The 20,091-nt window shown below is 37.6% G+C and overlaps 3 protein-coding genes across 3 annotated transcripts; 2 read left to right on the top strand and 1 right to left on the bottom strand.

Annotated features, from left to right (window-relative positions):
- Positions 1-1,105: 1,105 nt before the first annotated feature.
- On the bottom strand, positions 1,106-6,495 carry LOC103467789 (uncharacterized). Its single transcript, XM_008414466.2, has 5 exons — positions 6,299-6,495; positions 4,384-4,489; positions 4,098-4,204; positions 2,558-2,730; positions 1,106-1,461 (listed from the first exon to the last, which is right to left on the bottom strand). The coding sequence occupies exons 1-5, from the start codon at positions 6,453-6,455 to the stop codon at positions 1,183-1,185; spliced, it is 822 nt and encodes a 273-aa protein (XP_008412688.1). The 5' UTR covers positions 6,456-6,495; the 3' UTR covers positions 1,106-1,182.
- Positions 4,534-13,804, top strand: bin2a (bridging integrator 2a). The gene is made up of 13 exons (XM_008414465.1): positions 4,534-4,724; positions 7,405-7,512; positions 7,599-7,679; positions 8,406-8,460; positions 8,541-8,635; positions 9,780-9,875; positions 9,966-10,073; positions 10,158-10,243; positions 10,328-10,403; positions 10,482-10,564; positions 11,310-11,901; positions 11,975-12,055; positions 12,151-13,804. The coding sequence occupies exons 2-12, from the start codon at positions 7,429-7,431 to the stop codon at positions 12,026-12,028; spliced, it is 1,410 nt and encodes a 469-aa protein (XP_008412687.1). The 5' UTR covers positions 4,534-4,724; positions 7,405-7,428; the 3' UTR covers positions 12,029-12,055; positions 12,151-13,804.
- A 2,008-nt stretch (positions 13,805-15,812) lies between these two features.
- On the top strand, positions 15,813-18,464 carry LOC103467790 (small cell adhesion glycoprotein homolog). The gene is made up of 4 exons (XM_008414467.2): positions 15,813-16,458; positions 16,589-16,645; positions 17,691-17,738; positions 17,823-18,464. Exons 1-4 carry the CDS (start codon positions 16,452-16,454, stop codon positions 17,993-17,995), a joined length of 285 nt encoding a protein of 94 aa, XP_008412689.1. The 5' UTR covers positions 15,813-16,451; the 3' UTR covers positions 17,996-18,464.
- The last annotated feature ends 1,627 nt before the right edge of the window (positions 18,465-20,091 follow it).

Genomic DNA, 20,091 nt, shown 5'->3' with positions numbered 1-20,091 from the left:
AGATTCTTAACATGATTTGCTTAGATTGTGTTGATGCCATAAATATTATTCCTAATTTTTTAATGTACACACAAGACACAAATAGTATCATGTACAGTAATTGGGAATTAAAACCATATTTTTCTTTTTACTTGATTTGTATTATTTTTAACTCTGGTGTGGTGTAGAAAAAGTTTTAAAAGTGCTTGAATTTTACTGTGAGAAGTGAAACCCTGAATTTTAGTGTTTAAGTCTGATTAAAAATTCAGCTTTAAATGTGCATCTGATTAACTGAAGGCATCTAAACTTCAACATTCTTGAAGAAAAGCCCTTTTTCTCTCTTGACACAAAGTGGACACGTCATTAAACACGTTCACTTGAATTATATGATGATTCTCTATATCCACAGCATGAATATGTAATTTTGTATCTACATTTTTGGAAGGTTTTTATGAGAAAATAAATTGGTTTTTAAAGTGTTTGAGGTCACATGTTGATCTGATGTGGAAGATTCCTCAAGTCTTTTGGAAAACAAGACGAACTGTTCAAGTACCAACATTTTTCTTAAATTGTGTTTCTTCATACTTTGTCAGAGTTTTACAAATCTATATTTTTTTGGTTAATTTCTGGCTCACCTTTGTATTTTTCTCATGCTAGATGAAAATCATGTTGGGGAAACACCAACTCCTGTTTCCACCCATTTATTTTATATTCCATCTGTTCAGTTCTAATCTCTTTTTAAACTCATAAACAGATCAGTGTGTTTGTTATACAAATGCAAACCACAAGATGACTTAATTTCTGTTTCATCCGAACATAAAAAAAGAAACTTATTCAAAGCTGTTTGGTTTTGGATTTTTATTGCTTTTTGACGCCAGATTGTTCAGCTCTTAATTGGTTTGTGGTTTTTCTGATTGCTTCCCCTCTTCAGAGTAATTGGCTCATTAAATATTTCCCAAAACTGGTTTCTGTTTTCCCTCAGTGGGGTTTCTGAAGATACAGACAGGAATGATAACTGCTCTTAATGATGCCTCTTCAGTGTCGCATCAATAATACCCCTCTTGGTGCCTGATAACCACTTTTCAGGCCTATTTATGACAAAATTCATGACTTAATGCTGCATAGATGTCGGAATATCTTTAAGACGCTTATTTATTAGAGTAAAATTTGCACCCTTGATGCGTACAGCGAATGTAAACGGTATCAAAACTTGGGCCACGGCCAGAGAAGAGGAGTGTTTTTAACGTAGTCCTGGAAGGCTGCCTCGGATCCCCATTTCTTCATCGCCTGCTTCTCCAGGATGGGGATGCCACTGACGTAACGCAGCAAAAACCACACGAACAGCGGAGACGCCACACTCAGGTACTGAGGCCCCTGCATGACGGACGAGGCCGAGAGCCAAAGGCCCGACCACTGCAGGATCTCCCCAAAGTAGTTGGGGTGTCTGCTGTAGCCCCACAGTCCACTCTGGATGAATCTCCCCTGTGGACACAAAGCAGAAACATTTTATTTGTTGTTTTAGATCTAACAAGGCATTTAGAGTGTGGGTGTCCAGCTATGCAAAGCATGTTCATTACCCCTTTGGCACAAAATCATCCTTTGATGATCTTTTAATCTGGTCCATTCTGCCTATTTTGAGCTCCTTTCGGAGTGAGCTGCTGTCACTTTAAATCCAAATAACCTGCTGCTAGCCACGCCCCCCAACTCAACGCTTACACGTGAAAATGGCTGCAATTATACAACCGTACATCTTTAAAAAGCATTAATAAGTCCACAACAAAACATTTGTCTTTTCTAGCAGCCATTGTACAGAGCATACAGCAGGAAAAATAACTGACTGAACATGCTGGAACTCTGCTTGGGTTGCTAGGTAACGCACTGGAACTCTGCTTGGGTTGCTAGGTAACGCACTGGAACTCTGCTTAGTTTGCTAGGTAACGGGCAACCCAAGCACTTTACATTGTGACTTTACATTAGGTAGGTTTTTGAACTGGCTCATTATCTAGACACCAAAAAATATATTATTTAATAATAAAATTATTATTTAATAATAAAAATAGGTGGGTGTTTTTAGGAGCAGTCGAAACTGAAATGGAAGTACAAAAAAAAAAAACTTGCAAAATGTGAATTCTGCATAATATGCCCCCTTTAAATACAACAAAGTATTTGTCTTTTTATAATCAAGCTTTTATAATAAGAACTATCAAGAATTTTACTGGAAAGCTGACTTTTAGGCACCCAGATAAGTTTTATTTAATTTATTAAACTTGGCTAAATATTAGCAAGTGTTTTGGAATAAAGTGACCTAAATCATGTTTTTTATAATTAAAAATAAATTGGTTCAATTGAGTCTAAAAGACTTAGAAAAATAGTAAACATGAAAAATCCTTTTTAAGTTTTTTTTAATCTATAATGAATAACATCCCTATCCTACAAAAAAAAAGAAAAGTTGGACACTGTTATTTACTCGATTTTAGTTTTTTTTCTTGTATTATGACTCAATGATTTTGGCTCATGTCACAAAAACGTAGGACACCAGTGATCTAGGGCCTTCAGACTAACAAGCCTGCTTACTTACAGCATTATCTGGGTCGCGCTTGAAAAGCCACTTTTGCTGATCCGCAATAGCTTCGGCAGCGAAGCCAATACCCCAAACGGTCCAACCGATGTAGTCCCTGGGCCCCAGAGGCACATTACGCTTCTCGGTGTTCAGCATGAGGGTGGGAAGGAGGGTCATAAATACCCACACAGCTTAGAGGAACAGAAACAGATGAATCAGTTTCATTCAGCCTTGCTTTAATCCTTCCATGACAAAAAAATGCATCTAAAGCAGAGTAAATACTGTCTTGAATAAATGCATATAGGGAGCCAGAAAGTAGACACTGATTAATACGGGGAGGCTGATCTGGTTCAGAAAGGGAGAAGGTAAAGAGCACTTTTCATACTTTATCACAGTAAAACCACAAACTTCAATCAATTTCACTGGGATTTTCTGATGTAGATCAATGTAGGAAGTTGTGAAGTGGGAGAAAGAAGACGGTTTTATGAGTTTTTCCTTCTGAAAACGGTGGTATCTATTTGCATTCAGAACCACATTTTGCTGCATAGATCTGTGGCTCTTACATCCAGGGCCGGCGCAAGCTTTTTTTGGGACCTTGAGCAGATTTTCATGGCTTCCCCTGCCCCCCATACCAACAGGTCAAAAATAAAAAAACAAAACATATTGAGAGTTTCCCCCAGTGTGCTATAAGACAGAAGAACTCGTCCCATAAAGCTCAGGCAACCAAAACAGTTTCTGTGGCCCTTATCAGAAACTCAACAGACATGAAATCAAAGAGCTACTAAAGCCACATAATTGTTTCTCTGTATCCAGCAGAGATGCACAATGCAGCGGATTTAGCTCAAATGTTTTTGGACTGTGGGAGGAAACTGGAGTACCAGGTGAAAACCCACGCATGCACAGGGAGAACATGCAAACTCCATGCAGAAAGACCGGGGCCGGGAATCGAACCCAGAACCTTCTTGATGCAAGGCAACAGCTCTACCAACTGCGCCACTGTGCAACCCCTACAATTTTAAATCTTTTAATTGAAAATTAAAATATTTTCAATTAAAAGATGAAAATCTTTTCATTTAAATTTTTTTTTATCTTTTTAATTTTTTAATTAATCAAATTAAATTTGATTAATTAAAAAATGTATCAAATTTAGCAGCATTGATCATCTCAGTAAACAAATGTTACATTTATGTATATGTGGTTTGTGTTAAAATATTAGCATTTTTGGGGCCCCTGAAGCCCTGATGGAGCCGCTGACTTAATCTGGATTAAACAGAAGTGCAAATGATTGACATTCTTTTTAATTATATATTTTTTTATTTTAAGACTCCATAGTTGTGACGATGTCGACCCATAGCACATTTCCTGTCTTTTAATATAAAAACATGGTGGACCGCCTCGGCCACCAGGCGAGTTTTCTACTGTAAACCCGGATATCTACATGTTCCATGTCACAAACATGCTCTACTTTATCTTGTGCATAACGTCTCTGTAAAATGTAAAACGGTGTTTGGTTTTAATGTGACAGAAAGCGGCGGTGTGCAGCTTCCTCTGCAGATACCTTGAACAGTCCAGTAAACAAAGAAAGTCCCGGGGCTGTCTCTGACACTGTTGAACCTGCGGTCATGACCGTCCTTCAAGATTCGCAGGAAAAGGAATGTGCCCAGCCTGCAGTGAGAACACGGTTAGCATCCGTTTCCATTAACTAAGGCATCATTCATTAACTCCAGTGGCCTGACTTTAAACTTAGACGCTCATTAGTACCTCATCTGACCTCTCCAAGAACTGCTCCTTGCCTCATGCTAACACTGAACTGCTTTGGTTTGCGACGTTTTGGACTTTCTCACCTGAGCCCCCATGCTGTCACCAACCCGGTCTGCACCTTCTGCCGCGTGTGGCTCGCTCCTCCCCAGATCCGACTCAGGTGTGCCAGTAGTATAAATGTGCCTGAGCCTTCAAAAGGACAGACAGACAGACAGACAGACAGAGCTGAATTACTGAATTTATGGTGTGTAGCTCCACTTCTTGCAGGGCAAGGCGTGTCTAATAAATCTTTTACCCAGGGCGCTGTAGACAATTGGTTCCAAAGTTCAAAGTGGAGCGGAGAACAAGGAGAGGACGAGTAAGAAGAACAGTCAAGGTGATTCGTTAGTGGGAAAATACATATACGTTTTACAGCTATCGACAGGTAAGCTGCAGCTTTTGGAAATGTTGAAAACTCTAAGTTGACAAAAGGGTTAAGATCGTCTAAATTACTTTGAAAACCGGTAACTTCCTGATTGGACTTATCCTGAACTATTTCCTCGTGGGTTTGGACAGAAGTTCGTTTTATCATCAAATCAAGTCATTGTTTTCATTCTTAAACCTCTAGTCATTTTGTTCAAGGTGCGTGATGTTGGATTTGTTCAAATCTGTAATCGAATAAAAGAATCGTGGGAAAAAATTAAATAAATCACAGCAACTTAAACTGCTGTCTAAACTGCTGCAAAAGTGCTATTGTTGCCATAGCGATACACAGAAAACATTTTTTTCTGAGGTATAAGCATTGGAAAAAAATGAAAAAATGAAATGCTGAACTTTCTCCACTGGCACCTACAAAGCTTCCTTCCATTTTTTATTATATTAGGCAACAGATCCCGCATGAAGGCGTTGTCAGACCCATTTTACTTGGGCAGTGAGTCCAAGTCAGGCCAGTTAAATTTGAAAATGGCACCATAAAGGTTCAGGACATTTAAGAAATGTTGCACATACGTGTCCAAACTTGGAAGATGTAACTTTGAGAAAACTTTGCATTCTAACCCTGCCAAAAATCTACAAAAATTTTCAATCAATAACCTTGTGACCTATTTTCTTTCTGATTTTGGCATGTCAAATATAATTTATACCATTCTTCATGATCAAATGGACAAACCTTTATTAGCGTTGAAGTAAATCTAAGCCTTCGTATAAATCTAAGCCTTTGCTGACCAGTTTTTACTATTTTTCTGCTGGTATTTTGATAGTTTATATTTTGACCTCTGAAGGCCTCTTTGCCATCACCCTAATCTGCAGTTCCCTCTCCCAAACATTAGCATGTTAGCAGCTACAAAAATCAACTTTAAGCTTAAATCTGCTTTGTAAATGAAACATTAGGGCTTTATCTTTTAAAAAATAATAAAATATAATATTCTATTAAGGTATTATTAAGTATATTGATTCAGTAGAGTGCTGTATCATAAAGATAATATTATTTTATTAATTTTTTATAAACACATTGTGCGTTTTGTGTTAAATGTTTAGCTGCCTATGATGTAAGCAAATTGACTTTTGAGATTTTTTCCTTCAAAATGCTCCTTTTCATTCAAAACTTTTGTTTATGTCATCATGTGACATGTTCATTTTAAAATGTAAATGTACTAAATAAACAAATGAAATTAAAATATTAACAAATGGGTTTCCTCGTGCCTAGCAACGCCCGCGGTCCCATGATTGCTTTGTGCGCCCCTGCTGTGCTGTTGGAGGCGCTGATTGGTTCTGCTAAAGCTGAAGGAGGAGTTTTACCTCTAGACTCGTTTCACAACAAATCCACTTTAGATAATACCAGAACACAGCTTTTGTAATCATTACATATCAACATCCAAATGACTGCGCATAAAGCACGTTTTATTAAAAAAATAAATCACGTAATCACGTAAAACTGAGCTCTTCGAGTCGTTTTGAAGATTCATGAAATCATAGCTTGCTAATATGAAAACAGGCGCTGCATAGCTCCAAGAGCTTTACCTGCCAAGTCGTAAAACTTCTCGGTTCTGAAAGCTGCAGCCAGAGCCCAGCCGGCCCACTGGATCCCCAGGTCGGTGAGGGCGCATTTGGCCAGAGTGCTTCCCATGATCATGTCCTGCAGCGCGGCGAGCAGCGCGGCGATCTGAGCGCCTGTCATAAAGCCACGCCTCCAAAAAACAGACAAATACTCAACAGTTTGGGTAAAGTTCACCACCGCGAGTCCACAGGAAGCGGGTTCTGCAATGAACTCTGGGTAGTGTAGTTCAAAGAGCGTCTGTTTCTATAAAAAACCCAAAAATGTCAGTTTTTGTAAAAAATTTACGCCTCCTCTTAATAAATAAATAAACACATTTCTAAAAGTTTTTTAAAAAATTTACTTTTGAAACTGAATTTTCCATGTTTTTTTCTAGAAAATTTCTGGGGTTAATCTCAAAATTTCTGATTTTTTTCTAGTAAATTTTCAACTTTAAACATCCAGAAATGCCCCTTTTTTTTTCTATAAATTATTTTTAGATTAATCTAAAAACTTCTGAGTTTTTTTTTTTTTTTTTTTGGCCAGAAATGTACTCATCTTTTATTTTTACCTCTTGTAACCAGATTAAATAGTTATTATCAATAAGTGTTAACTGTCAATAACTGTTATTTATTTACAGTGGCAAGAAATAACTACTTAGAAAAGTCTTAAAATAGTTTAACATTTCATTTCAGTTGTAAAAAGTCTAATTCTCTAACAGATTCCCAGACTTTTAGGAAAAGAAACTGACCCACAGCATGACCGGTCCTTAGCCATTTTACAGATTCCGTCTTTGCTTTGCGGCAGTGCTCTTTAAACTCTTTTGTCTCGTCGGCCAAAATTATCACATTTAAAATACTGTCAGGTCATTAAATCTTGAATACACTAAACAATAAATGTTTTATTGAAATAAAGAAGACAGATAAGTCAACCCAAATAAATAAATGATAAGTATTTTGTCTTAGTTTCATTATTTTTTAACGTATGTTTTCCTTGTGTCAGTTTTACTAAGATTAGTTCATACATATCCTTCTTGAACAAAGAAAAATTCACCTCTGTGTCTTGTTATATTTTTTGTGTGTTTTTCTCTCAGGAATAAAAACAGACAAGCTCAAACATGGCAGAGAGCACAAGCCCAAAAGGCAACTCTGGCGATTTTGCTAAGAAAGTGCAAAGACAGCTGAGCAGAGGCAAAGAAAAGGTGCAAACTTTAGGATTTCTTGTTTCTCAAATACCAAAACAAGAAAAGAAAGGAGAGATTTAGGTGTTTTTTTTACTTTACTGCAGGTGATGCAAAGGCTTGGAAAGTCGATGGAGACGAGAGATGATCAGTTTGAAAGCTCCCTCCAGATGTTCAACGACCAGCAGGTAACAAAACCTTAAGCTCAATTATTCTTAATAATCACAAATACGCTCTAAACCTGTTGCAAAAGTATTCATGTCTCTTAATCTACATTAGTTTTACTTCACAACGACCAATTTTAATGTTTTCTTTGGTTTTTATGTGGTAAAACAACTTTATCTTATCTCCGCGATAAGAACATTTAGCAGGTGCATGCCATTGATTGACATTGTTAAGACCCGCCTCCTGGCTCTGATTGGTTGTTTTTGATTGGGGAGCGGTGCATTTCTTCAGCTCATGCTCGTTAAATTGAAGGAATGAAACACGAATTTTGAAATTGTTTACAAATAAAATATTGAAAACTCAGCCCCCTATACTATGACATCCTTAAATAAAAGCTAAGAAAAACATACTGCCGTCAAAAGTCACTGAATGGTCCAGTCAAAGTCTAGACCTAAATCCAATTGAGAACAAATGGAAATCAAAGAGTGATTTAATAAAATATTGAGTATTTATGAAAATAAATTCCCACCATAATTTTCAGATTTTCCTTTAAATAAATGTTTAGAAAAAGAAATCCAAAATAACTACGCATCATTTTTCTTGTTTCTTTATGATGATTTTTACTGTAAAATCCTGTCAAAATGCATTAAAGTTTTCTCTTGTGCCCTGAAAACAATCTGTAAAAATCCAAGGGGTTTGAATACTTTTTTAAACGCATTAAATCATCGCAAATCCTTTTCTATTCACAGACAGACGGGAACCGGATGTACAAGGACTTACGGAACTACATTGATGCAATAAGAGGTATGAAGTGGATGCTTGCACGTGCAGCAGATGTAGATTTGTGCCATCTGCTGGTCTCAGATAAGTTGTACTTTCTGCAGATATGCGTGAAGCGTCAAGACGCCTCTCTCAGTCTCTGTTTGATGTTTATGAAAGCGACTGGGCTGGAGAGGAAGACCTGGGAGCCATTGTTGAGGTTAGTGACAGAGAGAAAACAGCAACATGCATACAATAGAATAGACTTTACTTATCCCCAGTTGCTTATTAATGAAGACGCGACTCCAACAGTGTTAAATATTAATAATAGATGCAACAGAGCATTTAATTATAATAAATAAGGTAGAAACCACAGGGGTTGAACTCATTCTTCTATCTGTCTTAAAGCTGCAAAATGTAACTTTTATAAAAAATGWTTTTTACATATTTGTTGAAACTGTCATTATGCCATGGCAGTATAGTATGAGACAAATAAATCAAGCTCCTCTGCTTTCTCCCAGTGCTCCCAGTGCTAAATGGAAACAACTAATCAGTCTGGAGTTGTTTCACAAAAATATTGAGTATTTCTGAATATAAACTCCCAACACAATTTTCAGATTTTTCTTTCAATAAATGCTAAAAAAATAAATATCCCAAACAACTATGCTTCATTTTTCTTCCAATTCACATTTATGAGTCCTTTGTGGCAGGGGCGGAGCTATAGGRAGGGCTGGGGGGGCGTCTGCCCCCYGAACCGGGCCGGATGGGGGTGGAGGTGTCAGGGAGGGAGGAATGATTTCAAGTTGCTTAAATGTCTGATTGTAGACGGAAAAAGTGCGCCCTCACCTGATGAGAAAGGTGTATTTAATGTCGCYGACTTGTTCCGCTAGTGCTTTGTAGTGGTTTTTAGCGCTGTCAATCACAATCTTGTGTGATGCTGCTTATTCCACCATTTTCTCCCCTCTTGCTGTTATGCTGCAGCTAGCATAGTATGTTGAGAATGCTAGTGCTAGCTAGCATAGCCACCTATGACGGCAGATAAACGGCTTCCCTGTAACTGTAAGTTGTTTCTCCGCCATAAGAACATTTAGCAGGTGCATGCCATTGATTGACATTGTTAAGACCCGCCTCCTGGCTCTGATTGGTTGTTTTTGATCGGGGAGCRGTGCATTTCTTCAGACGGCGATAATAGCTCAGGGAAGAAGTGAAGGAGATTGATCTTTTTACAGATTATCGATCTTGTACCAAACTATCCCGGTATGGCGACAGTKTTAACAAATATGTAAAAATATATATTCCTTATAAAAGTTACATACTGCAGCTTTAGTGAATAATTAAYGTAATGTTTACGCCGGTTACTGAAGGGCGAGGACCTCCTGTGGAACGACCACGAGGTGAAGATGTTGGACCAGGCCGTCCGCACCATGGAGTCCTACGTGGGACAGTTCCCGGATGTTCGGGTAATGCAGGGAAACASAGCTGAACATGTGGACAAAACAGAAGCATGAGAACAAATTCACATTTCTGTTAATCTACTTCTTAACTCGTAGGAGAAAATTGCCAAGAGGGGAAGAAAACGGGTGGACTAYGACTCGTCCCTTCACACCCTTGAGTCTCTGCAGACCGCCAAGAAGAGGGACGATATCAAGATAAGCAAGGTCTTTGAAAGAGCATTAAAAATCTCAGAAGGTTTTTTTTCGTGTGCCTTCATCTGCTTAAATATCAATCCTTTCACTCTGCAGGCAAAGGAAGAGATGCTAGCTGCCAAAAACGTCTATGAYGGGATCAACAATGAGCTGAAAGAGGAGCTGCCTGTCCTCTATGACAGGTCCGATAGCTTTCTTTGCAATGTTACATTTCTCTTTCCTCTTTCGCGTCTTTTTAAATAAATTGTGTGTTTTTCTCCCTGTAGCCGCATCGGATGTTACGTGACTGTCTTCTCAGCTGTGTCTAATTTACGAGACATCTTCTATAAGGAAATGAGCACGGTATGTCTCGCTTTGAAGTGAAACACAATTATAACGTGGAGAGATTATCTTGTTTTGACCACCCGTGTCCTCTTGCAGCTCAATCTTGATCTGCAGTGYGTGATAAAAGAGCTGCAGGCTCAGCATCCTGACAAAACGTTTGCTGTGAGGGGGCTGCAGAGGTACGTTTCCCCCTCTAGGCTGTACATACAGTTGATAAAAATAATAAAAACAGAATGTTTTCACATGTATCCATCACAGCTGGAGGWTTATTGAGCTATAATGGATCAGGAAAAGATATTTGAGGAAGAAATTAGACTAAAAATACTTGGTAAGATTTAGTGTTTCTGCAGTGCAATGGCTGCTGGAAAAGACAAGTGTTTTGTTGTCGACTTAGCATATAGAAACCACTTTCTGGTGTGGAGGAGGCTCCACTCGTGCTTTTCAAAGATTTGCAGTTGTATAATTATGCATCTGTTTCCAGCCATTTTCACATGTGAGTGAAAACATTGAGTTTGGCCAGCAGTTTATTTGGATTTAAAGTGACAAGATGTCACAAAAGTAGCTAAATCTGAACAATCAGAACAGTCTGAAACATCATTATATAAGAATGATTTGCAAAAAAATAAAAAATAAAAATTATGACAATGTTTTGTGTAGCCCATAGACCTACCCTGAAATATTCAAGGAATAACAATATGTCACCTTTAACTCATAGGAGAATGARCACACATACAATTTTCAGATTTTTATTTTTCAGAATTGTTGAAATCGATGCATTAATTTACTTTTCCTGATCTTTCTCCTACTTTCCCAATGAAACCAATTAATTGCTTTAACTTAATAAAATTTGAAAAGGTTTGGCTGTGAAACCTTTGCAGTCACTGCAGATATAAAAAGTTGTCACATTCCCGTGAATTATTTCAGGTATGGCTCCCTGAAGAGACGGACTCTGCTGTCACCCAGGGCCTGGAAGGCCAGTTTTTCTGAATTTAACCGGACCTACAATCCCAGAACGAGCCTGCGGTCCAGTCTCAGGTCTCCGGATAAACCGCGCCACAGCACTCTGTCCAGAGACAGCAGCACACTCGGCTTCTCCTCTCGGTCGTCCACCCTGAACAGGAGCCCGTCCGAATCCAGAGAGCTGGACACGACTTCCTGCCGCTCCGAGAACCGAAGCTCTGTGGCGCAGGAGGAAGCCGGAGCGGGAACATCTGGGAAAGAGAAGTCCGGAGCAGCCGGCGKTCAGGGCGAAGAGGGGAAGAGCTCCAAAGAGGTAGAAGATAAAAAAGATGGAGAAAAAGCTCCACCAAGTGAGAGCAGCTCTGAACTGAACAACTCCTGCGAGTCGGAGAGCTTGGAGATGCAGCTGTCGGCAGTCCAAAGCGAAACGCTGCACATCGAAGAAGAAGAACAAGACACCTCTGCGACCCTTGACTCACAGAAAGCAAACGGTCTAAAGAAYGGCGACGTCGGCGGGTTGAACTCTGACACCAGCGACCTGCGCATTCCTCACAAGGTCGGTCTCCTCATTATCATGCTGGTTCTATTTCTGGTTTGTTCCTACATGTTTTAACTCTTGTTCTCTTTAGGATGGTGCTGGAGACAAACAAGCGACCCACGACTCAAAGACCACAACGGTTTAAAGGTTTCACACTTTAAAAAAGAAACAGGTTTGTTTTTTCTTTTATTTCATAAATTCACGCTGCACCTTACTTGCAGGTTACTTTCAGTATTTTATGTTTTTTTTCTTCTTCTGCCTGAACAGAAGACTGAAAACGACAACTGGTCAAGAAGAAGACAGACRGGCAGACGAGTCCAACTGTTGTTTAATGACTGATGTTTCTGGTAGTTTTCTCATTTATCTTTCAATCAAATCAAGTTTGCCCCAGAAAGAGCTTCTCATTTTAATGAAAACAAACCAAACAGAAGYGTTCTTGAATAAACAGTTTATTAGSATAAATGCACAAGGTGSCACATTGTGCTGAGCTTCTTTTATTAGAAGAAACTGAACTAAACTGATAATTTTTATGTTTCTACTAACTGTAAGGCCAAAACCAAAGTGAGATGAGTCAAGATTGTCAGGGATTAATAACATCTTACACATTTAATGATACGTAGAAATATTTCTAACATTTATTAMTAAAAAATCTAATAAGTTAGAGTTTGCAGTGCATCTCTGTGTGTTGTGCTTGGCTTAATAAGAGCTGAAATTGCTTTTTAAATTTGTGTAATTCATGTAACGTATTGTGTAAATGTGTACACCTTGAACTTTTTCACATTTTGGCTACATTACAACCACTAATTTTTATGTTTTTATTGCAGCTTTGCTGTGATAGATCAACACAAATCTGGACATAATTGTGTAGTTAATGATGAGAATCAATACATGGTTTTAWTTTTTTTCTACAGCTGAGCAYGAACAAGAAATAAAGCTGTAATTGCTCAAACTTAATGTTGTCAGATTCTCTATTCAATGTACGTCTGGAGTTTGACAGAATCAATTTGAAAGAGGAAAATGCTTCAAACTGAAAAGTGTGTCAGGCCAAACAAGGCATTTTGAGTCTGAAAATGCAAATTCTGTTTTCTTTTAAGATTTTAATTAATATTTATACATATTTTAATTGAAAAACAACAAAACACACACCTGAGACACACTGCTTCCTTGTATGGCATAATGAAAACATCAAAATACCATAAATAAGATGATATCAAATTAAGTCTGAATTGTCCTTGGGTAAAATTTCACCATGAACTGTAGAAATCATGTTCATTTATTCATAGGAATATACCATGGAAATGCCCAGATAGATTATCGTTTGTSCCTAAGACTCATACATTTAAAGACAAATATAAATTAAAAATGCAGTGTGTAAGTAAAAAATTACCCACATTCATACAAGAAAACCAAATTAGTGAGTCGTATCTAAATCGCCCAAAATGCCCTGCAGCAAGGAAGAAGTCATTACTCTGAAAGGTATTTGTTTAAAAGATTATAAGGTGTTTCAGTGGTATCAATCATTCATTCATTCATTCATTCATTCATTCATTCATTCATTCATTCATTCATTCATTCTTTCATTCAAATAGGCCACAACAACTTGTCCGTCGGATCGAGCAGCGCCACTTCCGGGTTCACTTGTTGTGTCGCATTTTAACCAACAGAGTCGCGCATCTGTTTCATAGAGGATCTCTGAGGCAGCAGAAGAGGAAAGGGAGGGGCGGAAACGGCGAGCGTCTCCCTCCCGACTCACGAGTCTTCAGAAGCTGTCTGCTCTTACTGTATTTCACCCACGCAGTTAAGTTTCACTTGGTGGAGTCAGTCGGAGTTTAAAACTTAAACCCCGAAAAAACAACAGAGAGTGTTTGCTCTTTGTTTTTGTTGTTTTATCCGCCGTAAAAAAAAAAAAAAAAAAAAAAAAGGTTGTTTGGTCCTTTGTTGAGGTTTCGTGTCGCGGTTGTTCCACAGCTGTTGCTGCGCCCTCAGGTAAGCCCAAACAACAGCTGCGGTGAAACAATGTCTGATTGATTAACTGCTGAATGGGAGAGCTTTATGTGACGGCCGTAAACGGCCTGGTTTTTATTAAATTATGGAGGTCAGTCCGCTTTCTGGTCAAACAAGTGAACGGACCGTAGTGAAGGCTGGTGTGAAAGAGGTTTGGCTTTTTTTAAAAGGTCATTCGTTCAGCTGGATGGTGAAGTGTGCAGGTTGTAAAGCAGGAAATGTTTGTTTGAGCACCTCGGCTTGTTAAAAATTCAAGTAAACTGTTGGTGAAACTGTCAATGTTTAATCTGTGCCTTTCTTTCAGGTAGCCAAACTCACACAGCCTTCACAATGAACAGTAAGTTCACATTTTGCATATATTAAACGTATCGCTTCGTTTTATGATTTAGTGAGTATTTATTAAGTCTAGGAGTGTTGTTAAAGGCATAAGCAAACTTTTGACTCCCAAAGTTTGGGTTGAGACTCCATTTTGAGTCCTGAGATCCTCTTGAAAAAATAACCTAAACAGCATGTGGTTTAGTGTACAAGAAAAACGAAGATATCAGGACTTGAATAAATTAAAGCAGCATATTATTTAGTAAAAATTAGGGCTGTGCGGATATAAAATTTTGGGTCGATATTTAATATTGTTGCTATTAAAACTGATAATTACTGATATTACTTGTATTTCTCAGTTTTGACACATTTTGGGAAACAAATGACAAGATGAAAACAAATATTTGTTAATATCGACCCGGTTTTATTTATCAGACTGTGACTGACGTTAAGAAAAAATAATTATACTGGCCGATATATCGTGCATTATTAGTGAAAATCCAACCAAAAGTTGTTCACGTTTTCATTTTTAAATGGATTAAAAGCCAAAAACTTTGTGAACCACAGGATTTATAAGTTGGAGTTACACAGTTTGTGTTTACAGATGCCCATAATGACTGCATTTATAACCTGAAAATAGTTTGACTTATATCTTCATTATGCATGAAACATTTTCATCAGAGTATTTAAAGAACATGTGCAGTGGGGGAAAATTAATACTGTTTGGCTTTTCAAAGCTAAAATTAAAGTAATTCCCATCTATCAATTTACACTGAGGACTGAAAATCACTGAATTTTTAAAACAATGTCATGAAATATTCAACAAGCAAATTAATGATCAACCCCTTTTAAGTGGTTACAATCGTTGACTTATAATATAGCAGAATACACCCTCCACAGTGGGAAATTACCTAGAACTTTTTATTTTAGCCCAAAGGTCACGTTTATAACTATGAAATATGTTTTCTTAGATAATTCTACGTTTTTGTTGGAAATTCTTGTAACTCCAATAGGAAATAAAAAGCTGTTTGGTTTAGGGTGTGTTGATGAACAACCACACACAAATTTGCAGATGGTAGCGGTCAGAAATTCAAATAAAACTATTCTAGCAGCTTTTGGTCAGAGTTTAGACTTCAGGAGGGATTTTTGTTGTTTTTTCTGGTGTGAAACTCAGAAAGCAGCATATTAGTTCCTCCAGGCAACATTAGAAAATCATATATAATGACAAATAACAGGTAAGCGCATTGATCTTCAAAGATGTCTGTATATTTATGATTTCATGCTGAAACAATTCAAAAACAAACTTTTAGACATTATTATATATTTTTGTAAAAGTCAGAACTCGGAAATAAAATTTGTTGTGATAAATATAGCCAAAATAATTTTATTAGGTCAATGTAGATAAAAAGTAAGAAATGTGGCCAGCAAAAATTAATGACATTTCTAGATTAATTTCCCATATTTACAAGAAAAACTGGGACATTCTGTCATTTAAAAAATGGATTTAAAAGTCAGATTTAAAAAACAGAGGATAATTTTCCAGGATTAAACACATTTTCACATTATTAAAACTATTATGTTCTGTCATTTTGAAGTCAAAATGTGCAAAGAATATGCTAATTGATAGTATCTGCCTTTTATTAGGGAAATTATCCCTTTTTTGTTAAGTTTATAATTTTTCTTGTAAATGTGTAAGAAATGTAGAAATTTTTGACAGTAATTTGCTCCATATTTCCTCCCTAACCCCATTATTTTCTGCTTTTTATCTACACTTTCCTTAATATTATGCCACAATTTCCATCTCCTTCAAATTCAAAATGCACATGAATATAAAATAACAATGAATCACTAAAATTAGAACCAGTCTGACACCTACTGAATGCTTCAGGTATATAAAGCATATTTTGCTGATTATTGCGTGTTACTGTCCAGAAATTCTGCTGCTCTCTGAAATATTCAGAGAAAATAAAAAATGTTTGTCTAAACTCTTAACGAGGGAGAAGAAAACTTCTACACTCAAATAGAAAAGAMATTTTTTCCATACATAATATTTTCTTTTTTTAAAATGAACAATGCCTTATGTTACAGTCCTAATCCAAAATAATCAGATTAGATTATCACAACATGATGGGTTGTTACACAAGTAGCCCTTGTTCATTGAGATTGTGTTTTCTGACATTTTTAACCATCTCCCTTATCTTCCAGGWACAGRTCTGAACTCRTCAAGCGCGTTTACACAGCAAGCTGTGATGCGGAGTGAGTATTCAGCATTTAACAGATAAAGTTACCAAACTGCTGCTTTTTCTTTTCAGAGCAAAGTCACAGCAAACGGATACTCTGTCACAATATGTTCCGTTTCATAAACATATATTTGTTTTTTCTGCAGATTCAACTTTGTGGCTGACAGCTTTTCATAAACCAGCAAACGACTCCGTTTTTTATGGTAACACCTTCACTCCTTGTTTTTCACTGTTTTTGTCGCATTATCCACATGGAGTCACTTTAATAAGCAGTAGAAGAAGAGTGAGCTACCTTCGTTTTATCAGATGCTAATAAAAGAGTGCATATTTAAAGTGTTTTTCTGTTGGTTCAGTTTATTATGAACAAACTGCTCAATGAAATGATTTTAACCCTGAAATGCAAACGTAATGAAAAGTAAGTCGACAGAATACGCGTTTAATCAGGTACTTGAAATCCTTGAAAATTTCAATTAGATGTTTTCAAGGTTTGAAAAGTGCTTGATTTCTGTGTAAAGTGGTTAATATTGTGGCTGCACAGTTTTGTAATAAACATGTAGGAGAGAAGACTCGTTACAGAAAGTGAASTGATTCATATTTAAACATTTAATTTGAGCTCAACAGGTTAAATGTAATTATCATTTCTAATGACTCAATTAGTTATTGATCTGTGTAAGTGCTGCATTTACACTGCATTCAATCAATCCATGTGATTGGAGCAATCCCTGTTGTTTTTACATAATTTTTCCTTCCACTAAACTTTCAAATTAGTTTGAATACTATGTGAACAGCCAACTTATTGACCTTTTTGTGGCTTAAGTACCTTGTTGACGAGAATCTGTTGGACAACTGCAGTGTTGACATTTTCCCTTATTGTGTAGGCTGAGACAGAATGACTAATGGTGATGATTCAATTATAAATGATCAACTCATTTAGTAATTGATCGTTTACTAGAGCACACAGACTCTAAAAGAACCTACTCAGGAGTAATTGAGCCAAAACTTAAATGTGTTTAACTTAAACATGTTTAACTTAATCAATTAATCATCAGAATAATTGATAACTAAAGTTGTTAGGCTGTAACCAACATAACATTTTTCATTAACTATAATTCGTAATCATCAAAATCAACAGAAATAAACACTCCTTAAATGTATCAATATGCGTAATGAGTCTGAGTTTCACTGTTTTAATTTAATTACTACTGTATTGAGATGTAAAAATCTTTAAAGCACAATATCTTTCCACAGAGGGAACAAAAACAATTGATGAAGGATACCAAAACGCAATTATTGGAGGTATCAGTTTTTACTCTCAAGTTATTTTTCTTGTCACTTTTAGGACACAGTTGGATTCTAAAGCCATTCTTTTTTTTATCTTAGTGGTCATATTTGCCATGKTGGTGACGTTGGGTGTTATTGCTTACGTACTGTACCAGTACATGTGCCGCAACAAAGGCGACTACAGGACGACGGGGGAGCTGGCTCCAGGAGATTATTTCTATGACGAGTCCCCCACACTTGGTGTGAGTGAAAAGAAGGAATACTTCATATGAACCTGGGAGAAGAGGGTGGCTAACGGGAAAATAAAGATGCATGTGTAATAAAAAAAATAAGAAATGGGATGGATTTGCTACTGGCAGGGAGAGGATGGAGGCTGGGGTGGGGATGTTTTTAAGAAATTGTCCCAGGAGTGAAACCAAAGACGGGATCAGGACTGTAGCCATGAATGTTGATGAATGTGAAGCAGCTGAAAGACAACGGGCGTCTACCGACCACCACAGCTTGGTGTGAAACAGGTGGTAGGATTTAAAACATGTCTACAGCCTGCTATAGGATCACAAAACGTTCAGCAACCATCACAAGATTACTCTGACACTATTGTTATCATGTTTCTCCCTTTCTTCCCTGAGACTTTGTATTTTTCTCAATCTTCTGGTGTGCTGTGTTGGCTGTTACATTTATATTGAGTTGCTTTTCTTTTTATCAGCTTTTTCTTTAAATTAAAAAAAAATGATACAGAAACTGCTTTTGTTGCGCCTGATTTAATTTTCTATGTAGTTACTGGAAACTTTTTAAATGTATGGAAGATGGTAAAGATAGTAAAGGGACTATTCAGGTTTTTAATACACTGTAAAATTGCCATTAAAGTACAGTGACAAGATATCACTACAAAAAAAAAGGGTTTGGAAAAATAAGGAAATCTTTATTTGTACTAGATTAAATAGAAACTTGTATATTTATGGGGGTAATAAATTTAGGTTTAACGTTTTCTATGGAAATCTATTAAGGACATTCTTTTACATATAGATTAAGCCCATTTAAAAGAAATTATGAAACTATACAGGTCCTCAAAAAATTAGCATATTGTGATAATTAYTTTCCATAATGTAATGATAAAAATTAAACTCGTATATATTTTAGATTCATTGCACACCAACTGAAATATTTCAGGTCTTTTATTGTTGATGATTTTGGCAWACAGCTCATGAAAACCCAAAATCCCCGTCTCAAAAAATTAGCATATCATGAAAAGGTTCTCTGAACGAGTTGACCTSATCATCTGAATCAACAAAGTAACTCTTAACACCTGCAAAAGATTCCTGAGGCTKTTAAAAACTCCCAGCCTGGTTCATGACTCAAAACTGCAATCATGGGTAAGACTGCTGACCTGGCTGCTGTCCAGAAGGCCATCATTGACGCCCTCAAGCAAGAGGGTGAGACACAGAAATTTCTGAACGAMTAGGCTGTTCCCAGAGTGCTGTATCAAGGCACCTCAGTGGGAAGGAAAAAGTGTGGCAGAAAACGCTGCACAATGAGAAGAGGTGACCGGACCCTGAGGAAGATGGTAGAGAAGGACCGATTCCAGACCTTGAGGGACCTGCGGAAGCAGTGGACTGAGTCTGGAGTAGAAACATCCAGAGCCACAGTGCACAGGTGTGTGCAGGAAATGGGCTACAGGTGCTGCATTCCCCAGGTCAAAGGTCAAGCCACTTTTGAACCAGAAACAGCGGCAAAAGCGCCTGACCTGGGCTACAGAGAAGCAGCACTGGACTGTTGCTCAGTGGTCCAAAGTACTTTTTTTGGATGAAAGCAAATGTTGCATGTCATTCGAAAATCAAGGTGCCAGAGTCTGGAGGAMGACTGGGGAGAAAGAAATGCCAAAAGGCCAGAAGTCCAGTGTCAAGTACCCACAGTCAGTGACGGTCTGGGGTCCCCTGTCAGTTGCTGGTGTTGGTCCACTGTGTTTTATCAAGGGCAGGGTCAATGCAGCAGCTATCAGGAGATTTTGGAGCACTTCATGCTTCCATCTGCTGAAAAGCTTCATGGAGATTAATTTTTCAGCACGACCTGGCACCTGCTGACAGTGCCAAAACCACTGGTATTACTGACCATGGTATTACTGTGCTCAGTTGGCCTGCCAACTCTCCTGACCTGAACCCCATAGAGAATCTGTGGGATATTGTGAAGAGAAAGTTGAGAGATGCAAGACCCAAAACTCTAGATGAGCTTAAGGCCGCTATCGAAGCATCCTGGGCCTCCATAAACACCTCAGCAGTGCCACAGGCTGATTGCCTCCATACCACATTGAAGGCTGCAAAAGGATTCCTGACCAAGTATTGAGTGCATAACTGAACATAATTATTTGAAG

This window comes from Poecilia reticulata, linkage group LG7 (assembly GCF_000633615.1).
Source record: "Poecilia reticulata strain Guanapo linkage group LG7, Guppy_female_1.0+MT, whole genome shotgun sequence".
Classification (NCBI taxonomy): Eukaryota; Metazoa; Chordata; class Actinopteri; order Cyprinodontiformes; family Poeciliidae; genus Poecilia; species Poecilia reticulata.
Note: the sequence above shows the minus strand (reverse complement) of the source record. Positions and strands in the feature narration are given on the sequence as shown.